The sequence below is a fragment of the Cherax quadricarinatus genome, chromosome 59 (assembly GCF_038502225.1).
Source record: "Cherax quadricarinatus isolate ZL_2023a chromosome 59, ASM3850222v1, whole genome shotgun sequence".
Classification (NCBI taxonomy): domain Eukaryota; kingdom Metazoa; phylum Arthropoda; class Malacostraca; order Decapoda; family Parastacidae; genus Cherax; species Cherax quadricarinatus.
The window spans coordinates 8,379,166-8,405,139 of NC_091350.1; the positions used below are offsets into that span (position 1 = coordinate 8,379,166).

General features: G+C 38.9%; 1 protein-coding gene across 7 annotated transcripts in view; it reads right to left on the reverse strand.

Moving 5' to 3' along the window:
• retm (real-time) overlaps positions 1–25,974 on the reverse strand; it is a 287,480-nt gene that overhangs the window by 73,751 nt on the left and 187,755 nt on the right. For 4 of the 7 annotated variants that reach the window (XM_053791151.2, XM_053791152.2, XM_053791154.2 and 1 more), the window contains 7 exons: positions 22,583–22,698; positions 15,808–15,997; positions 14,557–14,645; positions 4,738–4,896; positions 3,958–4,070; positions 3,556–3,661; positions 2,611–2,688 (listed from right to left, as the gene is read on the reverse strand). In XM_053791151.2, coding sequence (XP_053647126.2) covers positions 2,611–2,688; positions 3,556–3,661; positions 3,958–4,070; positions 4,738–4,896; positions 14,557–14,645; positions 15,808–15,997; positions 22,583–22,698 — 851 coding nt within the window. The remainder of the gene's footprint in view (positions 1–2,610; positions 2,689–3,555; positions 3,662–3,957; positions 4,071–4,737; positions 4,897–14,556; positions 14,646–15,807; positions 15,998–22,582; positions 22,699–25,974) is intronic. The other 3 variants (XM_053791153.2, XM_053791155.2, XM_053791156.2) reach the window with 1 other exon arrangement.

The window sequence follows — 25,974 nt, forward strand, 5'->3', positions numbered from 1 at the left end:
GTTTGAAGAGGATTGGACAAGTTTTAAAAATGCAGTATTAGAATGTGGGGTAGAAGTTTGTGGTTATAGGAGGCTGGAGGCAGGAGGAAAGAGGAGTGATTGGTGGAATGATGAAGTAAAGGGTGTGATAAAAGAGAAAAAGGTAGCTTATGAGAGGTTTTTACAAAGCAGAACTGTTATAAGAAGAGCAGAGTATATGGAGAGTAAAAGAAAGGCGAAGAGAGTGGTGAGAGAGTGCAAAAGGAGAGCAGATGATAGAGTGGGAGAGGCACTGTCAAGAAATTTTAATGAAAATAAGAAAAAATTTTGGAGTGAGTTAAATAAGTTAAGAAAGCCTAGGGAACGTATGGATTTGTCAGTTAAAAACAGAGTAGGGGAGTTAGTAGATGGGGAGAGGGAGGTATTAGGTAGATGGCGAGAATATTTTGAGGAACTTTTAAATGTTGAGGAAGAAAGGGAGGCGGTAATTTCATGCACTGGCCAGGGAGGTATATCATCTTTTAGGAGTGAAGAAGAGCAGAATGTAAGTGTGGGGGAGGTACGTGAGGCATTACATAGAATGAAAGGGGGTAAAGCAGCTGGAACTGATGGGATCATGACAGAAATGTTAAAAGCAGGGGAGGATATAGTGTTGGAGTGGTTGGTACTTTTGTTTAATAAATGTATGAAAGAGAGGAAGGTACCTAGGGATCGGCGGAGAACATGTATAGTCCCTTTATTAAAGGGAAGGGGGACAAAAGAGATTGTAAAAATTATAGAGTAATAAGTTTACTGAGTATACCAGGAAAAGTGTACGGTGGGGTCATAACTGAAAGAATTAGAGGTAAGACAGAATGTAGGATTGCGGATGAGCAAGGAGGTTTCAGAGTGGGTAGGGGATGTGTAGATTCATTCATTCATTCATAGGAGATTTGCCGGTACTTCCGGCCCGGGTCTTCTCCATATGGTGACCCGGCTGTGGCTCCCGGTTGGGGGTGTCGTTCATCTTCTTCTTTCTTCTGTCTTCTTTCTTGGGCCCTCCAGCTGGAGGGGATGTGCAGATCAAGTGTTTACATTGAAGCATATATGTAAACAGTATTTAGATAAAGGTAGGGAAGTTTTTATTGCATTTATGGATTTAGAAAAGGCATATATGATAGAGTGGATAGGGGAGCAATGTGGCAGATGTTGCAAGTTCAGTATATGGAATAGGTAGTAAGTTACTAAATGCTGTAGAGTTTTTATGAGGATACTGAGGCTCAGGTTAGGGTTTGTAGAAGAGAGGGAGACTACTTCCCAGTAAAAGTAGGTCTTAGACAGGGATGTGTAATGTCACCATGGTTGTTTAATATATTTATAGATGGGGTTGTAAAAGAAGTAAATGCTAGGGTGTTCGGGAGAGGGGTGGGATTAAGTTATGGGGAATCAAATACAAAATGAGAATTGACACAGTTAATTTTTGCTGATGATACTGTGCTTATGGGAGATTCTAAAGAAAAATTGCAAAGGCTAGTGGATGAGTTTGGGAGTGTGTGTAAAGGTAGAAAGTTGAAAGTGAACATAGAAAAGAATAAGGTGATGAGGGTATCAAATGATTTAGATAAAGAAAAATTGGATATCAAATTGGGGAGGAGAAGTATGGAAGAAGTGAATATTTTCAGATACTTGGGAGTTGACGTGTCGGCGGATAGATTTATGAAGGATGAGGTTAATCATAGAATTGATGTGGGAAAAAAGGTGGCAAAGAAGGGAATGTATGAAAGTATAGTAGTACCAACACTCTTATATGGGTGTGAAGCTTGGGTTGTGAATGCAGCAGCGAGGAGGCAGTTGGAGGCAATGGAGATGTCCTGTCTAAGGGCAATGTATTATGCAGAAAATTCGGAGTGTGGAAATTAGGAGAAGGTGTGGAGTTAATAAAAGTATTAGTCAGAGGGCTGAAGAGGGGTTGTTGAGGTGGTTTGGTCATTTAGAGAGAATGGATCAAATTAGAATGACATGGAGAGTATTTAAATCTGTAGAAGGAAGGCGGGGTAGGGGTCGTCCTCGAAAAGGTTGGAAGGAAGGGGTAAGGGAGGTTTTGTGGGCGAGGGGCTTGGACTTCTAGCAAGTGTGCATGAGCTTGTTCAACAGGAGTGAATGGAGACGAATGGTATTTGGGATCTGATGATCTGTTGGAGTGTGAGCAGGGTAATATTTAGTGAAGGGATTCAGGGAAACTGGTTATTTTTATATAGCCGGACTTGAGTCCTGGAAATGGGAAGTACAATGCCTGCACTCTAAAGGAGGGGTTTCGGGATATTAGCAGTTTGGAGGGATATGTTGTGTATCTTTATACGTATATGCTTCTAAACTGTTGTGTTCTGAGCACCTCTGCAAAAACAGTAATTATGTGTGAGTGAGGTGAAAGTGTTTAATGATGATGAAAGTATTTTCTTTTTGGGGATTTTCTTTCTTTTTGGGTCACCCTGCCTCGGTGGGAGACGGCCGACTTGTTGAAAAAAAAAAACTATATATATATATATAATTTAAATATTCACGATATGTTATGTCTATAATATAAGGGTGTTCAAGATAAATCTAGTATTCACCATTTTAAAGACTGCCTAAGATTTTGGACTAATTTCTTACGCTAAGCTCCAGCTGGTCTGGGTACATGACAGTGTACAAGGACTCAGGTACGGGGCCACAGTGAGAAAGAGAGCCTTGCTGATGTCAAAACGCCCACCACAACAAGAAGAGAGACAGGCAGATAAAGTTGATAAAAGAGCAACACCAGTGTCTGGCTAGTACTGTACATTATAAACTCATACAACAGCAACTAATTTTTTAATAAATCATAAATTAGCATTGAATGAGAATTAAACGTTTTCACAAACACAAATAACTACAATGACCCATGCAGAAATATTTTCACACATTTAGCTGCTTAGATTAGAAATGGGCCAGAAAAACATTCTAGAATTTGTTTACTGTAAAATACTATGAGTTTAAATGGGAGTTTGCAAAAAACAAAAGCAAATTCATGCTTTTTAACATTATTTACAAATTAGGGAAACCTTACATAACTAAATAATTGTTTTCTTGTCAGAAAAATGATAAATTACAAATTAATTATGATGATGACTTGGGTTTATGGATACAATGACTGTCATTTTAAGCATTATCACAAAACTACTCTTAGAAAATGGCAATGTATTTTTTATTTTATTCTACTCAACCACATATTAGCAGTGACTTCAAAAACAAAATAGCAGTAAGAATCATGAGCTGTATGCACTATGCTAACTCATTAGCTTCCATTACTATGAAAACATTACTAATGGCAATTTAAAGTGTGCCACTTTCACTCGCTGATGCTCACTTTTTTGACTGCAATTTTTAAACCTCCTTTGTCAACCACAATGCATTTCCATAACAGTTCTGGTAATATACACATTAATGTATGTTGAACATCACAATAACTGAGCTTCGGATAATCAGGTGTGTGTATTAAATATCACAAAGGGACAATGAAAAATGCAAATTGGGAAAACAATTACAGAATCAAAATCAAATGAAAGCTGAGTATCTTACCTTACAATCTCCCCCTAAGAAGTCAGGGATATTTTCCTTAGGCATGTAGTCAACTAAGCCACCAGGACCTTGGTAATCATTTCCTCCATAAAACAGAAACTTGGACCTGAAAAAACAGGAATGACACACCAACTTCAATAGCCAATTTGAGTCTGCATAAAAATCACACACAAATATTATTTACACTGCTGCTGTTTTTTGGGTTTGAACCAATACAGCTAATTACAGTATAGATTACCCAAATGGGTAATCTATATGAATAACCCAAATTCAACAGTACAAGAATAATACAAATATTTTTGGTCTAGCTAGTACATGTGTTGAAAGTAGGTTATTCTTATATACAGTATATAATAGGTGTATACTGTACACAATTATATAAAACAAATGTGTAAAGTGTACCTGGTATTGTCATCAATAAAGGTGGACACAAGCGTCCAGAGGATGGGAAACACACGTGGTGCACGAATAATGAGAACACAACTCATTGTCTCAGGGTAGTTTGCTTCCACAATCTGTTTCACAAGAAAAATAAATCATTAACAAATTGCAAAGAATTACAACTTATCTATAAATAGAGCTATTGACCTTTCATTTAGTACAACTCACGGCAAAAGTATATACAATACCTGATACACTAATTTAATTCTTTTTAAAAAAAATTCAGATTATCATCACAAGTGTTTCTATGATACCTACCAAAGAGTTACTGACAACACTATTTTATTTTTTTTTATTATTATTATCACACTGGCCGATTCCCACCAAGGCAGGGTGGCCCGAAAAAGAAAAACTTTCACCATCATTCACTCCATCACTGTCTTGCCAGAAGGGTGCTTTACACTACAGTTTTTAAACTGCAACATTAACACCCCTCCTTCAGAGTGCAGGCACTGTACTTCCCATCTCCAGGACTCAAGTCCGGCCTGCCGGTTTCCCTGAATCCCTTCATAAATGTTACTTTGCTCACACTCCAACAGCACGTCAAGTATTAAAAACCATTTGTCTCCATTCACTCCTATCAAACACTATGACCTGATAAATTATAAAAATGAATAATTTTTATTTTCACACACTGGTCATTTTCCACCAAGAAAGTATGGCCCAAAGAAGTAAACACATTCACCTTTACTCATTCTCTGTCTTTCTAGATGTTTTTAATAAGAAAAAACAAAGTTTTACCTCAATAATTTTAAGAAGAGTTCTGATGCCAGGTCTCCAAAGGTGGCGCATATTGAGGCCTTCTAAATCTACCAGAAGTGTCCAAGTTGTTACTGGGCATCCATGGTTGACTGTTGCTTCCTCTGTCAGGCGAAGACCCTCTTCACAGATATGAAGTGTCTGGAATAAGATATACTCTTACAGAATGTCTAAGATCATTTTTTTTTTAACACGTTAGTGGTCTCCCACCAAGGCAGGGTGACCCAGAAGAAAGAAAAACCCAAAAAGAAAGAAAAAACTTTCATTATCAGTCAACACTTTCACCATCACTCATGCATGAATAATAATATCACTGTCTTTGCAGAGGAACCCAGATATGCCAGTTTAGTCACTCCAAACTGCCAACATCCCAAACTCCTCCTTTAAAGTGCAGGCACTGTACTTCCCATTTCCAGGACTCAAGCCTAGCTAACTGGTTTCCCTGAAATCCCTTCACAAAATATTACCCTGCTCACACTCCAACAGCTCGTCAGGTCCCTAAAACCATTCGTCTCCATTCACTCCCCCTCCAATCTTTTCAAGGATGACCCCTAAGATAATGTACATATATTATTACTATTTTATCTCTAAAGTGGCATACTTAATCATTATAATAATTTTTTTGTTTTAACATATCGGCCATTTCCCACCAAGGTAGGGTGGAAAATGGCCGATATGTCTTGCCAGAGGTGCTCTCTCTTACACTACAGTTATAAAATTGCAACATTAACACCCCTCCTTCAGAGAGCAGTGCAGGCACTGTACTTCCCATTTCCAGGACTCAAATCTGGCCTGCTGGTTTCCCTGAATCCCTTCATAAATATTACCCTGCTCACACTCCAAAAGCACATTAAGTCCTAAAAACTATTTTTCCCCATTTGCTCCTATCTAACACACTCACGCATGCTTGCTGAAAGTCCAAGCCCCTTGCACACAAAACCTCCTTTACCCCCTCCCTCCAACCTTTCCTAGGCCTACCCCTACCCCGCCTTCCCTCCACTACAGATTTATACATTCTTTAAGTCATTCTAATTTGTTCCAACCTCTCTACATGTCCAAACCACCTCAACAACCCCTCCTCAGCCCTCTGAATAATAGTTTGGTAATCCCGCTCCTCCTCCTAATTTCCAAACTACGAATTCTCTACATTATATTCATACCACACATTGCCCTCGGACATAACACCTCCACTGCCTCCAGCCTTCTCCTTGTTGCAACATTCACAACCCATGCTTCACACCCACATAAGAGCGTTGGTATAACTATACTCTCATATATTCATCTCTTTGCTTCCATGGACAAAATTCTTTGTCTCCACAGACTCCTCAGTGCACCACTCACCTTTTTCCCCTCATCAATTCTATGATTCACCTCATCTTTCATAGACCCATCTGCTGACATGTTCACTATTAAATATCCGAATACTTCACATGAAATTACTAAATCTGTAGTAGATATAGAGCACATGGAAAGTGAGAATTAATCCATCTTGATCCATGGATGAGCAGGGTAGCTCTAATTCCTTGAATCAAGAGCCCTTCACCAGCATCAAGGCAACACCTCCTTTGACAGACTAAAATGGCATATATAATACAATAGGTCACCACAAATTAGAACTGGTTGAGGTTGAAGCCTTCCTGACCCAATGAATACATAAATACAACTACTCCTGAGACACCACAATTGTTGCCCAGGGTTAACAAGGCAGGCGGTAACAGTCTACAGATAATTGAAACTTCAGCTAGCATTAACTCTTTTTTTTTTTTTTTTAACAAGTCGGCCGTCTCCCACCGAGGCAGGGTGACCCAAAAAAGAAAGAAAATCCCCAAAAAGAAAATACTTTCATCATCATTCAACACTTTCACCACACTCACACATTATCACTGTTTTTGCAGAGGTGCTCAGAATACAACAGTTTAGACGCATATACATATAAAGATACACAACATATCCCTCCAAACTGCCAATATCCCAACCCATTCCTTTAAAGTGCAGGCATTGTACTTCCCATTTCCAGGACTCAAGTCTGACTATATGAAAATAACCGGTTTCCCTGAATCCCTTCACTAAATATTACCCTGCTCACACTCCAATAGATCGTCAGGTCCCAAGTACCATTCGTCTCCATTCACTCCTATCTAACACGCTCACGCACGCTTGCTGAAAGTCCAAGCCCCTCGCCCACAAAACCTCCTTTACCCCCTCTCTCCAACCCTTTCGAGGGCGACCCCTACCCCGCCTTCCTTCCCCTATAGATTTATATGCTTTCCATGTCATTCTACTTTGATCCATTCTCTCTAAATGACCAAACCACCTCAACAACTCCTCTTCTGCCCTCTGACTAATACTTTTATTAACTCCACACCTTTTCCTAATTTCCACACTCCGAATTTTCTGCATAATATTTACACCACACATTGCCCTTAGACAGGACATCTCCACTGCCTCCAACCGTCTCCTCGCTGCTGCATTTACCACTCAAGTTTCACACCCATATAAGAGTGTTGGTACTACTATACTTTCATACATTCCCTTCTTTGCCTCCATAGATAACGTTATTTGACTCCACATATACCTCAACGCACCACTCACCTTTTTTCCTTCATCAATTCTATGATTAACCTCATCTTTCATAAATCCATCCGCTGACACGTCAACTCCCAAAAATCTGAAAACATTCGCTTCTTCCATACTCCTCCTCCCCAATTTGATATCCAATTTTTCTTTATCTAAATCATTTGATACCCTCATCACCTTACTCTTTTCTATGTTCACTTTCAACTTTCTACCTTTACACACATTCCCAAACTTATCCACTAACCTTTGCAATTTTTCTTTAGAATCTCCCATAAGCACAGTATCATCAGCAAAAAGTAACTGTGTCAATTCCCATTTTGAATTTGATTCCCCATAATTTAATCCCACCCCTCTCCTGAACACCCTAGCATTTACTTCTTTTACAATCCCATCTATAAATATATTAACCCTTTCAGAGTCCAAGGCCCAAATCTGGAGTCACGCACCAGTGTCCAAGAATTTAAAAAAAAAAATTTTGTTATTTTTTCTTATGAAATCGTAGAGAATCTTTTTGTGAAGGTAATAAAACAAAAAGTACGAAATTTGGTGGAAAATTGACGAAATTATGCTCTCGCGAATTTTGATGTGTCAGCGATATTTACGAATCGGCGATTTTGCCGACTTTGACTCCCATTTTAGGCCAATTACATTATTCCAGTCAACCAAATTCTTAGCTATTTCACTAGTATTACTTCTATTCTATCGATTGAGCACAAGAAATCGCCAAGTCAACTGTTTCAACTACAAAATAAAGTGATCGGAAATTGTTAATTTGGCCAATTTAACACAAAGTTCAAAATATTCCAATTTCAAAATAGGGTCCAGAATGAACAATGTAGGCATTCCTGGCACTAAACTAACATTTCCTCTGTTCATTAGTTATGTTTTGAGGCTTTACAAATAAATTCCATTTTGATTTTTTATTCACATAATGAATTTTTATTCACACCAAAAAATAGAAGATTTACTGTTATGCAATACTGTAATAATTGTATAAATATCATCACCATATTTGTGAATGTATATTAGACCCACCAGCTGATGTGTATTAGACGTGTGAGGTCGTTTGTTTACTCTTGAATATCGGCAAAAATTTAACATTTCTGCTACTTTGAGCTCAGTTTCAAGCCATTTCCAGTGCTAAAACCAATCAAAATCATCTCTATTTCTGTAATATGTCTTCCATTCTATCAAATGAGACCAAGAAATCGCAAATACAACTATAAAAAACATACGAAAAAACACTGCAAAGTTGCTGTTTTAATCGAAAAATCATGATTTCATTTTTTTTCTCTCATTATACACAGTGTGCTGCAGGATCTGTTTTATGTGGTGCACACATACCACATAGATGTATTCTCTCATATCTAGGCCCAAATGTACCACCCACCGTTTATCAGAGTGAGCTGAGCTCATGGCGTAGATCTACGGTTTGGACCCTGAACGTAAAGCCGTAGATCTACGGGACGGACCCTGAAAGGGTTAAACAACCATGGTGACATTACACATCCCTGTCTAAGACCTACTTTTACCGAGAAGTAGTCTCCCTATCTTCTACACACCCTAACCTGAGCCTCACTATCCTCATAAAAACTTACTTACCACCTATTCCATATACTTGCAACATCTGCCACATTGCTCCTCTATCCACTCTATCATATGCCTTTTCTAAATCCATAAATGCAATAAAAACTTCCCTACCTTTATCTAAATACTGTTCACATATATGCTTCAATGTAAACACTTGATCTACACATCCCCTACCCACTCTGAAACCTCCTTGCTCATCCGCAATCCTACATTCTGTCTTACCTCTAATTCTTTCAATAATAACCCTACTGTACACTTTTCCTGGTATACTCAGTAAACTTATTCCTCTATAATTTTTACAATCTCTTTTGTTCCCTTTCCCTTTATATAAAGGGACTATACATGCTCTCCGCCAATCCCTAGGTACCTTCCCCTCTTTCATACATTTATTAAACAAAAGTACCAACCACTCTAACACTATATCCCCCCCTGCTTTTAACATTTCTGTCATGATCCCATCAGTTCCAGCTGCTTTACCCCCTTTCATTCTACGTAATGCCTCACGTACCTCCCCCACACTTATATTCTGCTCTTCTTCACTCCTAAAAGATGGTATACCTCCCTGACCAGTGCATGAAATTACCGCCTCCCTTTCTTCCTTAACATTTAAAAGTTCCTCAAAATATTCTCGCCATCTACCTAATACCTCCCTCTCCCCATCTACTAACTCCCCTACTCTGTTTTTAACTGACAAATCCATACTTTCCCTAGGCTTTCTTAACTTGTTTAACTCACTCCAAAATTTTTTCTTATTTTCATTGAAATTTCTTGACAGTGCCTCTCCCACTCTATCATCTGCTCTCCTTTGGCACTCTCTCACCACTCTCTTCACCTTTCTTTTACTCTCCATATACTCTGCTCTTCTTATAACAGTTCTGCTTTGTAAAAACCTCTCATAAGCTACCTTTTTCTCTTTCATCACACCCTTTACTTCATCATTCCACCAATTACTCCTCTTTCCTCCTGCCCCCACCCTCCTATAACCACAAACTTCTGCCCCACATTCTAATACTGCATTTTTAAAACTATTCCAACCCTCTTCAACCCCCCCACTACTCATCTTTGCACTAGCCCACCTTTCTGCCAATAGTCGCTTATATCTCACCCGAACTTCCTCCTCCCTTAGTTTATACACTTTCACCTCCCTCAAGTGCAAGTATTTAAGCAAGAAAGAAAAGTAGCTAAGCTAGATAGAGAAAATTAGTAGAGGTTACAGAAGCAACAACAAGGAATGATCAACATTCACCTTGACAATGGCATTACTAAGGAAGAATCAGGCACAGTTTAATGTCAATAAGGCAACATCAGTTAGCAGGAAAATTTTCAGAATGCATTTGCATGCCAGGATTGACTGATTTCAATGACTATGAATTTGTCAAGTGGGCCTTATTATTAAGTTACAAGGTAGTGCTAGTATGATATAGAGAAAATTTTCACAACTTTATATCATTGCAGTAAGAATAACAAATTTCCACTCCCGCCAGCATACTCCACCAATTTTCAAAAGTCTGAATCTGCTTACCATTAAGAACATCCATACTTATTCATGTGCCTACTACATACACAGAACAATACACGCAAATATAAACCCCCACTCAAACTTTTCCTCACCAACCTAAACAGGACACATGACCACAACACAAGACACAGATCTCTTTGATATACCTCGTGTCCATATCGCACTCTGTAAAAACTCTATGCACATGAAGGGCCCCAAAATATGGAATTCATTACCAGAAGATATTAAAGTAACCCAGTCTGAAAATCAATTTAAGATTCTTCTCAAAAGCCACTTAATCACCTTAGACTAAATGCTAAATACTCAGTATACATTTACTCATCTATGTACTCCCACATCATAATTGAAACAATCACATTGAACCTTTTATCCAATGTTGACAGGAATATAATTGAATCATTGTTTTTAACAAAAGCATTTTAGAATATAAATACGTATATCTTTGTATTATACAAATTTTGATTCATTTATAATTAATATTCTACTGTACAACTATGAAATAATTACTTTCCTACTGTACAACTATGATATACTACTTCTTAGTATTAAGTGGAATGTAAGCCAATAATGTTAAGTTGGCCCATAATGCCAAGGCATAATAGAGGCTCTCTTTGCATTGCATCCCACTATTGTATATACACAATCTCAATGTACTGTGCAAAGACATTAAATAAATAAATAAATAAATAAATAAATAAATAAATAAATAAATAAATTGGCCTGTTACTAGTGGAGTTTTTCAAGGAAAAGTCACTCTTTCATAGGAATAGTGCTCAGTGGCAGTTGAGGGGATGTACAACAGTCATAGATGTCAACTTCACAGATTTGTTAAATCTAACAAAAAGCAAGACTGAGATGGACTAGCAGAGAGAAAAAGTTTTATGACAATGGATGAGTAAGTAGAAGTATGCAAGATCTGATAACTGGAGAAGTACAAACAAATACAACAATGTGATACTTTGGTATTTTTTAGTCGATATGTTATAAATGGTATCAGTGAAGACTGTATTAACCCTTTCAGGGTCCGTGCCGTAGATCTACGGCTTTACGTTGAGGGTCCACACTGTAGATCTATGCCATGAGCTCAGCTCACTCTGATAAGCTGTGAGAAGTAAATTTGGGCCTAGATATGAGAGAATACATGTGGTATGTGTGCACCACATAAAACAAATCCTGCAGCACACAGAGCAAAATGAGAGAAAAAAAACTTACTGTAATTTTCGATTAAAACAGCGACTTTGCAGTGTTTTTTCATTTGTTTTTTATGGTTGTATTTTCGATTTCTTGATCTCATTTGATAGAATGGAAGATATATTACAGAAATAGAGATGATTTTGATTGGTTTTAGTATTGGAAATGGCTTGAAATTGAGCTCAATGTAGCGGAAATGTTACATTTTTGCCGATGTTCAAGAGTAAACAAATGACCTCACACGTCTAATACATGCCAGCTGGTGGGTCTAATATACATTCACAAATATGGTGATATTATTTATACAATTATTACAATATTACATAACAGTAAATCTTCTATTTTTTTGGTTTGAATAAAAATTCATTATGAATAAAAAATCAAAATGGAATTCATTTGTAAAGCCTGAAAACGTAACTAATGAATAGAGGAAATATTAGTTTAGTACCAGGAATGCCTGCGTTGTTTATTCTGGACCCTATTTTGAAATTTGAATATTTTGAACTTTAAGATAAGATAAGATAAGATTTCGTTCGGATTTTTAACCCCGCAGGGTTAGCCACCCAGGATAACCCAAGAAAGTCAGTGCGTCATTGAGGACTGTCTAACTTATTTCCATTGGGGTCCTCAATCTTGTCCCCCAGGATGCGACCCACACCAGTCGACTAACACCCAGGTACCTATTTGCTGCTAGGTGAACAGGACAACAGGTGTAAGGAAAAGTGTTGAAATGTTTCCACCCGCCAGGAATCGAACCCGGGCCCTCCGTGTGTGAAGCGGGAGCTTTAGCCACCAGGCCACCGGGCCACTTTGCATTAAATTGGCCAAATTACCAACTTCCACACACAGATCTAAATGGATTGTGAAAACGTGCAATTGCATTAAGTTTTATAACCTGCATGAACTGTATCACTGTAGGCAACAAGAGCATTTCACCCCTCCATGGAAGATGTGTTCATTTAATATCACATACCTACAAGTCCCTCCCAAGAAGCTCATTGCTAGTAATCCCTTCCTTAAATCTCTTGTTAGAGCAACTGCTCAAGAAGAAATTTTTCGCCTAGCTGGTAGTAATAAGTTATCACAAGTTATATACACTGATGGATCTAAACAGGAGTCTTCTGGCAGGGCTGCATCTGCTCTTGTTGCCACCTCCCTAGTTAAGAACGATAATAAATTTGTTGAGTTAGGCATAAGAATTAACAACTGGGCGTCTACACTGCAAACTGAATTGTTTGCAATCCTAATGGCGCTAAAGCTAACCTATGACACTGAGCTTGACTCTATCATCATTACTGATTCTATGTCATCATTGAAGGCTCTTGGCTCATATAATGACTCCAACAACATGCTCATTGGGGAAGCCAGGTATAGATACTCAAAAATTAGGGACAAAGGAATTAATGTACAATTGCTATGGATCCCATCACACATTGGATTACTCCTTCATGATAAAGTTGATATGTTAGCCAAGAAGAGTATCGAGAAGGAGAATGTAGAATATAACTTTGGTATAACTGTGTCTAGCATTAGGAATAATATTAGGAGAGAAGTAAATAATGAAAATGATTGTTATAGGAATGCAGTTAGAAGCCTGAGTAGATCTATAACCCACTATGATAACATGAACGTAGATAAGTATGTTTATGGAGCAACTTGCAATGTGAACAGACTGACTGATGTTGTAGTGGCCAGGCTTAGGCTTGGTTACAAGTACTTCTGGCAGTTTGGGAGACACACAGATGATGATCAAACTAAATGTAAATTATGTGATCAGGCATATGGTCACTCTCTTGAACACTATGTGCTTAATTGTCCACTTATTGAGGAATACAGAGACAGACAGTATAATAACCTATGTGACATGTCAAGATATCTTATTAATGAAAATAAGATACCAGATATACTAAGCAAATTTCCTAAATTTGCTTGTAACAGATAAGTGAACTATAGATATGTAGATATAAATCCATATGTATTCCTGTTAACCCTTTGGGGCCTAGTTCCTAGGCCTTTTGTGTATCCATATGCTCTCGCGCTACCGTCCACAGGATGGATATGGGGTGCACAATAAACTAGCCACTTCGGTGGCAAAATCTAATCCAATCACTTTATTTTGTAGTTGAAACAGTTGACGTGGTGATTTCTTGTGCTCAATCGATAGAATAGAAGTAATACTAATGAAATAGTTAAGAATTTGGTCGACTGGAATAATGTAATTGGCCTAAAATGGGAGTCAAAGTCGGCAAAATCGCCGATGCGTAAATATCACTGACACGTCAAAATTCACGTGAGCATAATTTCATCAGTTTTCTACCAAATTTCATACTTTTTGTTTTATCACCTTCAGAAAAAGATTCTCTACCATTTCATAAGAAAAAAATAACAAAATTATTTTCTGAAAATTCTTGGACACTGGTGCACACTTTGAAATTTGTCCTCTGGACCCTTTCAGGGTCCAGAGGACAATATTTTTGCTCCTTTGTGAGCTCCATTTCTTTGAGAGAGATGGTCTCAGGAACCATTGCTTCTCTCATATACACTTCAACTTTTCCTTATCTTCTAAATTTAATGTTACAACATTTAAATGACATAGCCATCATTTTAACTTTTAAACTGTCCAAACAAATTTATGTTCACATGTGTAGTGCTCCAAAAGTAGATCTACGTTTTTTTACATATTTTCAAATATAACAAAAAAGAAAGTAGATGTAAGTTTTTTTTACATTTTTTCAAATGAAAAAAAAAATCTATGTTTTTTTTACATACTTTCAAATGTTGAAAAAACGTAGATCTACGTTTGGACAGTTTAAGGGTTAAACAAGAAGTGATGCAATTAGTGCACTTTCATTTCATTCTGGTACACATTGAACATCAAGAACTGAATAATTATTAAAACAAAACAATAAAACATATTTACTCACATGTTTTAAAAGTCCTTCTTCACCAACAGATTTCACAAGACCTTTAACATCCATTTGCCCTAAACGAAGGAGATACAGGGGTCGACCCTCTGAAAAAAAAATGCTTCAACAGTGTAAAACTATTACTACATATTAAATAATACTTATTAAAATAAGAACTAAAATGAATGAAGAAAGAACTAATCTGCTAAGGACTATTAACAAGGAAAATATAATTTTAACATAGCCAGAACAAATCACAAGCAACCCAAGAAATTTTAACCCTTAAACTGTCCAAACGTAGATCTAAGTTTGTGCGCGTAGCGCTCCGACCTTAATTTTCCCCATAAGAAACAATGTAAAAAAACGTAGATCTATGTTCGGAGCGCTACTCGTGCAAACGTAGATCTACGTTTGGACAGTTTAAGGGTTAAACAACCTTATGGTCTGTCAGGGCATTATCGGTTTGATAATGTCCAAAGTTTATAGTGAGTTATTATTAAAGGTAAATGTTTAGTTCAAGACAAATATGGAGATCTCATTATGTTTCTCTCATTTTCAACTTATACAGAGTAAAAGAAATCAAGTCTTCCATATTATATGAATGTTTCACATCTATCCAGTTTGTTTGTACACAAAGAAAACTCTGCTTATAGCACTGCTGTGAGAAACATGAACACTGCTGTGAAACATTTGTGTACTGCTGCAGAATGTATGAATGTTGTTTTGGAACATATGAGAACTACTGTGAACCACATGAACACTGCTATGGAACACGTGCATATATAGTACCAGAGTAGGGTATATACAGAAATTAGTTTATGTAAAAATGTGAGAATTCTTATACTACAGTATTGGTCTTAAGTGCTAAATCCATGTGGATCTATCAGCACAAATATCAAGCCTCCATCAGCTAAACACTAAACCATTTATCTCTTATGAATAACAACCATGCTAAATAACAATAAGTAGCTATATGTAGGAGCATTTTAATAAATGAAATACAGTCCAACAAGGTAATCAATGCAATACAGTGGACCCCCGGTTAACGATATTTTTTTACTCCATAAGTATGTTCAGGTGCCAGTACTGATCGAATTTATTCCCATAAGGAATATTGTGAAGTAGATTAGTCCATTTCAGACCCCCAAACATACATGTACAAACGCACTTACATAAATACACTTACATAATTGGTCGCATTCGGAGGTAATCGTTATGCGGGGGTCCACTGTACTGTGCAAAAAAAGAGCACATGAAGAAAATGCTTACCCTTGTCCTGATAGTGCCACCCTCCAGGAAAGTAGTCTTTCACTACTTGAGGCACTTGATACTCATTAATCATCTTATCAACCTGGTTCTTTTTCCTCCAAATGAGTGAATGACTTAACATCTCACGGGCTTTCTCAATGTTAAAGTCTCGAGCCCTCAAAAATCTCAACAAGCAACTATCACTTGGAACCTGCAAATATATATTTTATCTTTAAAGAACATAAAATTGTGCCTTAGATTTCATTTTAAATAATACTGTATCAGATGCACTTAATTAAATCTGTAAAAATAAAAAAAACAAGAAGTAAAATTAGGGAGGACCTCAATACCCCTGAGTAGATTGCTAAACTTATCAAATGATGTAACTGACTCATTCAGACGAAACATAAAAGAAAAACTTACTGTGTTTAACGAGGTTTGTATAGGAGTAAATTCTCCCAATTCAGTAATGTCCTGACTAGACATTATATCTGGCAATAATGAGGTTCCAAAACTAGTGATGAAGCAATTCTATTAAGGGCAGAATATCTCCCTTAATAGAAAGCAAGAGGCTTAAAGGTTTGACGACTTTAAAGCTAAGGCAAAGAAACAATGCCTTCACAAAGAATGTAAGTCACAATAATTCATATCTAACCTACAAAGATCTGAGAATGTGGTATACCAGCATGAACAAGAAGTGCACTCATTAAATGTCATATAGGGAAAAGGATCTGGTGGCTGCAGTACAACATAACCTGAGATGGGGAGGATAACAGCAGAGCTCAATTTTGGTTCTTATATCTGGAGTTTACCTGGAGAGGGTCTCAAGGGTCAATGCCCCCATGGCTCAGTCTGAGACCAGGCCTCATGGTGGATCAGGGTCTGGTCAACCAGGCTGTTACTGTTGGCACATGCAAGCCAACGTACAAACGACAACCCGGTTGGCCAGGTACTGACTTTAGGTGCCTGTCCAGTGCCTTCTTAAAGACAGCCAGGGGTCTATTGGTAATCCCCCTTATGTATGCTGGAAGGCAGTTGAACAGTCTTGGGCCTCAGACACTTATTGTGTTGTCTCTCAATGTACTCATGGCGCCCCTGTTTTTTATCGAGGGATTGTTGCATCTCCTGCCTAGTCTTTTGCTTTCATAGGGAGTGATTTTCGTATGCAGGTTTGGTACCAATCCATCCAGGACCTTCCAAGTGTATATTATCATGTATCTCTCTTGCCTGCATTCCAGGGAAAACAGATCAAGGACCTTCAACCGTTCCCAGTAATTTAGGTGCCTTATGGTACTTATGTGTGCCGTGAAAGTTCTCTGTATACTCTCCAGGTCAGCAATGTCGCCAGCCTTGAAGGGGGCTGTTAGTGTACAGCAGTATTCCAGCCTAGAGAACATAAGTGATTTGAAGAGAACATCATGGACTTGGCATCCCTAGTGTTCAAGGTTCTCATTATCCATCCTATCATTTTCCTAGCAGATAAGGTAGATACATTGTTGTGGTCTTTGAAGGCGAGGTCCTCTAACATTATCACTGCCAGGTCCTTCACATTACTTTTCCATTCTATTGTATGGTTAGAATTTGTCATATACCTTGGTACATTTTTAATTTCCTCAAGTTTCCTATATCTCAGTATAGTTGAGATTTCTCCTCATTGAACTTCATATTGTTTTGAGTGGCCCATTCGAAGATTTGGTTGATGTCCATTTGGAGTCTTTTGGTGTCTTCGATGGAGGTCACTGCCACGGTACTCCGGGTGTTATCTGCAAAGGAAGACACGGAGCTATGGCGTACATCTCTGTCTGTCAGTAATGAGGATGAGGAATAGAATGGGAGCGAGTACTGTGCCTTGCGGAACAGAGCTTTTTACCATGGCTGCCTGGGACTTTACTCCATTTACTATTACTCCTTGTGTTCTATTTGTCAGGAAGTTATAGATCCATCTACCAACTTTTCTTGTTATTCCTTTAACATGCATTTTGTGTGCTATTACACCATGGTCACACTTATCGAAAGCTTTTGCAAAGTTTGTGTATACATCTGTATTTTGTTTATCCTCTACAGCATCCAGAACCTTGTCATAGTGGTCCAGGAGCTGGGACAGGCAGGAGTGACCTGCTCTAAACCTGTGTTGCCCTGGGTTGTGTAACTGATGGGTATCTAGGTGGTTGGTGATCTTGCTTCTTAGAATCCTCTCAAAGATTTTTATGATATGGGATGTTAGTGCTATCGGTCTGTAGTTCTTTGCAATTGCTTTACTGCCACCTTTGTGAAGTGGGGCTATGTCTGTTGTTTTTAGTGTGTGTGGGATGACCCGTGTCCATGCTCCCTCTCCACAAAATGCTGAAGGCACACAATAAGGGCTTCTTGCAATTCTTGATGAACACAGAGTTCCATGAGTCTGGGCCTGGGGCAGAGTGCACGGGCATGTCATTTATTGCCTCTTCAAAGTCTTGTCGAGTTAGGATAACATCCGAGATTTATGAGATGACCAAATTTTGGGTTTCATTCATAAAGAATTCATTTGGGTTGTCGACCCTTTGTCTGGGCAGTGGCTCGCTGAACACTGAGTCATATTTGGACTTTAATATCTCATTCATTTCTTGGCTGTCATCTGTGTATGTCCCATCCTGCCTAAGCAGGGGCCCAATACTGGATGTTGTTTTTTTCCTTAGATTTGGCATAAGAGAAGAAGTATTTTGTTTTTTTTTCAATTTCCTTTATGGCTTGGTTTTTCCTGTGATTCTTGTCTCCTGTAAGATTCCTTCAGCTTAAGTTCGATATTTACAATTTCCTTGACTAGTGCCTCCCTTCGTATTTCAGATATATTGGTCCCACTCAGCAGCTCTGTGACTCTTTGCCTTTGTCTGTATAGGGAGAGTCTCTCTCTTTCTAGTTTGCATCTTATCTTTCTTTTTCTTAATGGGATGTGTCTTGAGCAGATCTCAAGAACCACAGAATTCATTTTTTCAAGGCAAATGTTTGGATCCGTGTTGTTTAGGATATCTTCCCAGCTTGTTTCATTTAGGACATGGTTTACTTGATCCCACTGTATGTTTTTTTTATTGAAATTGAATATAGTGAAGAGACCTTCATGACTGCTCACATTTTGCTGGTCAGGAGCCCTGTGCATACATGTCTGTACCTCTATTATGTTGTGATCTGAGTGTATGGTCTTTGATACAGTTATATTATGTATCAGATTGTCGTTGTTAGTGAAGACGAGGTCCAGCATATTTTCTAGTCTTGTAGGCTCTACTATTTGCTGGTTTAAGGTGAATTTGGTGCAGAGATTTAATAGTTCATGTGTGTGTGAATTTTCATCTGAGCTGCCTCCTAGGGTGATCTCTGCTAAAACACTGTTTGCTATACTCCTCCATTTTAGGTGTCTCAAGTTGAATTCTCCTATTAGTAAGATGTTTGGGGCAGGAGTTGGGAGATTTTCTAGACAGTGGTCAATTTTCACAAGCTGCTGCTGGAATTGCTGGGAAGTTGCATCTGGAGGCTTGCATACCACCAAAATGAAAAGGTTTTGGTTTTCAAACTTTACCGCCAAAACTTCAACTACATCATTTGAGATGTTTAGTAGCTCTGTGCAAATGAGCGACTCTGTGACATACAGGCCAACCCCCCCTAGTTGCCTGTTTAGTCTATCGCATCGAAATAGGTTATAACCTGGGATCCATATTTCGTTGTCATAATGATCCTTTATGTGGGCCTCTGTGAATGCTGCAAACATTGCATTTGACTCTGTGAGCCATCCCTTGATGTACGGAATTTTATTGTTTTTTGACGGCTTTAGACCCTGTATATTTGCAAAGACAAATGTCATTATATTGGTGGAATTTAGGGGGTTTTACTTGCTGGCTCTAATATCTGTTGTTCTGGAGTATAGGCCAATGTCCGTGTCTCTGCTCCAAAAGTATTTTCAGTTGTAGGATTATTGTCATTTCTTGCCAGTCTTTTTTCCCTCCTGGCCCTAAAAAACCTCTGTTCCTAGAGAGGTTGTGGCTCCCCTCTTTTGTTTCCCATAGTCTGGCTGGTCTGTCTTCTATTCCCCTTTAGATGATGTGCCTGGCAGTATGCGTTGTACTATTTTCTTTCATGGATTGATGAGTGACACATTTCTGCGTGAAATAAGTTATAGAAGGGGAAGTTGCACTCTCCTGCTGTCATGTGGGTGCGGCATTTTTTGGGATGGTAAAAGGTGCATATCCCACCTGTTTTACCAGATATACCATGCCTGCAGATACCCAAGGCATAGTATTTACATTGTAATTCATTTCCTAGGATTTATTGTAGCTGTGTTCGTTGCTGGTGCATTTATTTTTCTTGTTTCCTCCGTATCTTTCACCCCTGTATGGGCATCAGTGCTTCCACCTGGTTTTGCTGGTAGTGTGTCTACAATATTCCCTGAGGCATCATTCCCTTTTGATCCATCTCCAGTAGTATCTCTATTTTGAACCTCTGTGGACTGAATAACATTGTCTACACTGTCCTCCAGAACAACACTAATAACCTCACAAACACTGTCTTCCAGGACATCACTAGAACCCTCTGGAGCAATTTCCTCCAGGACAGCACTAGCACCCTGAGGAGCACTGTCCAAGACAGCCCTGTCCCTACCACCCATCATATTTTCCCAGCTGTAATACCATGCTGACATGTCTTTCAAGAAGGAACTTTTATTGGTGTTCTTGTCTTTTAATATAGATGTAATTTTCTCATACAGCTGTATCTCATTTGGGCAGACCCAAAAACATCTCTCCGAGTTTATGTAAAGTGTGGTCACTGGTTTCAAATCCCTGCATATACCATGAGACCATTGACCACAGAGATTGCAAGCAATCCAGGCATGTTTTCGTCCCTTACCCTTTCTGCAGACTACACAGATCTTCATGGTGGTAGTCATCTTACAATACTTGACAACTCTCCCAGCTAACTAGTCTATAATTCCTCGAAGTATTTAATTTTTTCTAACAGATCTTCCGGTTTGGCTTTATTTCCAACGGAACCGTTTGAATCCGCCCGAATCTGGCAAATCCGGACGAGTCCAGTTTGTGGATCACTGTAGATTTTTGCTAATAATCACCTTAACAGTAGATCTGTCTATCTGTATTGTATCTATTTGTTGTAGTTACTGTTTGGGTGTTTGATAAGGGCACGTAAAGCTCCATCAGTCAATGAAACCAGTCAGAGGATACCTTGTTATCAACGAATCTGTTTGAATCTGGTCATTGGACGAATCAAGGCGAATCCGGATTAGTGGATCACTGGGTGATTTTGGACTAGCTCACGAAAAGGACTACTGGAAAAATATTAAACAGTAATATGTGTTCAGTTTGATACAGAAACAGAAGTTTTAGATGACTTTCAGTATGCCTAGGACCAACATCATGTCAGAACTTGATAATAGTCCAAGAAGAACCAAAACATCATTAAAAGCTTTCTCTCCAAATTGTGAATTAATCGCCAAAGCTTTTATAATGGTCATCCCAAGAAAATATGTGCCTGGGATGAAAACTTGAAAATTATAAAAAAAATTTTATGATATTTTCAGAAACAAGTCATGTACAAGCAGGATGGAATGAAGACAAACCACTATTATTACATATTCATCACAGAAGAATTACACAACAGGAGTGTTATTCATATGACGACCCACCACTAACTCTTTAGAATCAGTTAAGCACCTAAATTACTGGAAACATTTGAGAAAGGTATATTATAATCTACACTTAGAAAATTCTAGGACTGGTCACAAATTTCCATGCATAAATCATACCCCATGACAGTATGACCCTTAGCAGATGGTGAAAAATACTCCCAATTAAAGCAAGGGTGCACTGAATACACTAAGGATAAACTCAGTAAGTGTGAAGGGACCAAACCTTTTCAGTTACCTCCCTTCTTATATAAAGGGGATTACCAACATACCCTGCCTGTCTTCAAGAAGGAACTGGACAAGTTTCTCAAGTCAAAGAAGAAAACATACTTGCCAACATTCACTCAATCACTATCTTTCCAGAAGTGTGTAGATATCTTAATTTACATTACTCTTCAAATGTAACATCCTCCCCCTTCTTCAAAGTGCAGCCACTGCCCTTTCCACCTACACAATTCTAGTCTGGTTAATGGTTTCCCTGAGTCCCTTCATAAAAGTTACCTTGCTCACCCTTCAACAGCACATCCATGTAAAACCACTTGTCTCCATTCACTCTACATAACATGCTCACATAAGTCTGCTGGATGCTCAAGCCTCTAAAACTCAAAGCCTCTTTTATTCTCCCCTCCCTCCAACCATTCCTGGGATGCCTCCTACCCATCCTACCTTCCACTCCAGATTTACAGACCCACTTTGTCATCATACCCCTCACCATCCTCTTTGCATGTCCAACCCTCCTCCCTCCACGTCACCTTTTAATTTCTATGCTCCAAATTTTCTGCATGATATTCAAACCATACATGACAGCTCCACTGCCTGTAGACTACTTTTCACTGCCGCATTCATAACCCATGCATCACAACCATATAAAGATGCTGGTACTACTAAATTCTGCTACATTCCTATTTTTGCCTCTGGAGATATGTCATTCTTTCCACAGATGCCTCAACACACCACCCACACTTTTTTCCCCTTACTGTAGAATCACATCTTGTATACAGTAAACCCTCTTATAAGGAGACACTATATAGTTGAATTTTGTGTCAATGCAATGAAAAAGTGCATCTACAAGTATATAATCAATAAATCATAGTTACTCTCATTAGGTGCTTTTCCTGGTATCCAACTTACCTTTCCTTTCTGTAGTTCAGCAACCCACTTCTTGAGCTGTATCAATCGTGATTCTTGTAGAGGAGTCAAGTCTCCCAGACATCTCTTGATGTAATCTGCATCCAACTTATTATTGTCTGTTGACATACATTTTGCTTTAAAACTACTTATACCATATTTCACGGCTTATTAGACAGACTTTTTTTCCATAAAATGTCTCCAAAACCACCCTACGTCCTATAAACTGAAGGTCATTTTATAGGACGTAGGGTTTGGGGTGTGGGGTGGGCTGTAGCTCTCTCAGTTACATCCTATGCCGAGCCATTGAAACTAAAACAAGTCATATATGCCGCATCTCATAAGCCGCAAAATACAGTAATTAATATAAATGAATGAATCAAATATTGCACTATAGTAAGCAAAATCACATTTAAATAATTTCCAGCAACAATAAAAAACTGCAATGATTAAAATTATACTTTACAAGCCAATTGTATGTAAGCTTATAAAATTACATTAGCTAAACAATTTACCAGCATATGAAAACATGTTATGTCAGCTAAAACTAAAATACAGTAAAACCTCAGACAAAATTTTTGTGGGGTGTCAAATTAAAACAATTTCCACATTACAGTATGTGCTTCATGTAATTTATAGCTGTTAACTGTATGTGTTGAGTGCACAGGGGCACTCAACACATACAGTGTTGAGTGCCCCTGGGTTTTATGCATCTTTAAAATCAAAGCTTTTATGTTGATATAAGCACTGCATTTTAATGGTTCATGAGTCAATTTCATGCATATACTATATTATGTTAAACATATACATATATCTTGCAGTTTTTAAAAGGTAGTAGGTTGGTAGACAGCAAAGATTCGGGGAGGTACTACAGTCCTACCAAGTGAGTGTAAAAGGAAGCCTGTATTTGATTTACATGATGATAGGATTGCTGGTGTCTTTTTTCTGTCTCATAAACACGTATGTGTAGTGTGACCTACTTACACTTACGTCATACTACACATACATGTACATAAAAACACACTCACCTGAGTTTTCTTTGATTTTATCTTAATAGTTCTTGTTCTTAGTACTTTTCATTTCATATCCATGGGGAAGTGGAACAAGAATCTTTCCTCCATAAGCAATGCGTGTTGTAAAAGTCAACTAAAATGCCGGGAACAATGGGCTAGTAACCCCTTTTCCCGTATAGCCTACTAAAAACAAAATGAAGAAAATCGGCAAAGTGGGATGTCTGAATGTCCGTGGATGTTGTGCGAATGATAAGAAAGAGATGATTGTAGATGTTATAAATGAGAAGAAGCTGGATGTCCTGGCTTTAAGTGAAACAAAGCTGACGGGGGTGGGAGAGTTTCAGTGGGGAGAAATAAATGGGATTAGGTCAGGGGTTTCAAATAGAGTTAGAGCTAAATAAGGAGTAGCAATAATGTTGAAGGATAAGTTATGGCAGGAAAAGAGGGAATATAAATGTATAAACTCAAGAATTATGTGGTGTACGATAAGGGTTGGATGTGAAAAGTGGATTAAAGTGTTTATGCACCCGGAGAAGAGAGAGAAAGAGAGAGAGAGAGAGAGAGAGAGAGAGAGAGAGAGAGATCAGCCTTGGTTTGGCTTTCGTTGTAGAGAGGCTGCTACTGCTAAGTACAAAGCATGGCGAAGGTATAAGAGACATCCTACCACCTATAACAGGAACTTGCACATGCAAGCCTGTAGGCATATGGGTGATGTTCAAAAGTGGGCCATTGCTAAATGGGAGGTGGACACTAAAAGAAAGTTAGCATCAGGTAGGGTAGGCTCCAAAACCTGGTGGTCCCTGGTCAAAGACAGACAAGGTTATCTGCCTGATGAACTTATTCCACCTCTACATCGACAGGATGGGACCACCTCTACTAGTAGTCAAGAGAAGGCGGACCTCTTTGCTGAACACTTTGCTACCAAAATGCAAGTTCCTGATCCAGCAAGGGACCCTCCTTGGCTAGCTGCAAGAACTGTGTCAAAACTGTCAGTGGTGACAATAAGGCAGGAGGAGGTGCATTTCCTTCTTAAATCACTTGACCAAGAAAAGGCTGTGGGCCCAGACAAGTTGAGCCCAAGATTGTTGAGAAGATGTGCAGACCAGCTAGCAGCACCTCTAACTCGCATCTTTCAGCACTGCCTAGTACAGTGTAAATGGCCCTCTCCATGGAAAGAGGCAAATGTAGTCCCTGTTCACAAAAAGAAGAGCAGAGCAGAAATCAGCAACTACAGACCAGTGTCACTCCTGTCAATCACTGGTAAGATCCTTGAGACAATAATCTCAAGACAAATGACAGATTTTTTTGACTACCACTCACTACTTTGTGATCGTCAATATGGCTTCAGGAAAGGTTACTCTGCTGCTGATCTGTTGTTAAACCTCTCCACTAAGTGGCACCAGTCACTGGATGAATCCGAAGTCAGCTGTGTGGTAGCACTGGACATTGCTGGCGCTTTCGACCGGGTGTGGCACCAGGGCCTCTTAGCAAAACTTCAAGCACTGGGAATTGCAGGCTCTACGCTATGTCTCCTCAGTGATTACCTTCATGGTAGATCTCTAAGTGTAGTCCTCAATGGAACGGAATCAGCAAGGCATCCTATTGGGGCAAGCGTTCCACAAGGAAGCATGCTGGGTCCACTGTTATGGAATGTCTACTTCAACGACCTTCTTCATCTCATCCCAGAATCACATGCATATGCAGACGACTGTACACTGACATTCACTTATCCAAGAGAAGAAATGCCAGCTGCTCTAAGCTACATCAATCACCAGCTGAGAGCTATATCAGCTTAGGGAAATAGATGGCAAGTAACATTTGCACCTGAGAAAACGCAAATGATGATCGTCTCTAGGCACCATGATGGTAATGCTGGTGCAGTAGTAAGGATGAATGGGACGATGTTGGCACCTGGAGAAGAAGTTGATATCCTTGGGGTGAAATTTGACTCCAAACTAACCATGAAGAACCATGTTGTAAATCTTGCAAACAAGGCAGCCAGGAAGCTTACAGCACTTCGCCGTATCTCGCATCTGCTTGACAGTAGGGGCTGCAAGATCCTGTACGAGGCACAAGTACGCTCACACCTTGAGTATGCTCCACTTTCTTGGTTTGCCTGCCCCCCCTCTCATCTGCAACTGCTTGACAGAGTAGAGAACAGAGCAAGACGTCTCATCTCTCGCCTGGACCCATCCTGGATAGATCTGTCATTTCAGCAGAGCCTTCAACATAGGAGGGATGTGGGTGGCCTTACTGTTATGTACAAGGCCAATATTGTCAAAATACCACACTTGGATCCACTTCGAGGACAGCGTGAAACAAGCTTTTATGCCACAAGACGGGCAGAAAGCAGCAACTTCACTCTGGCTGTACCCTTCTCCA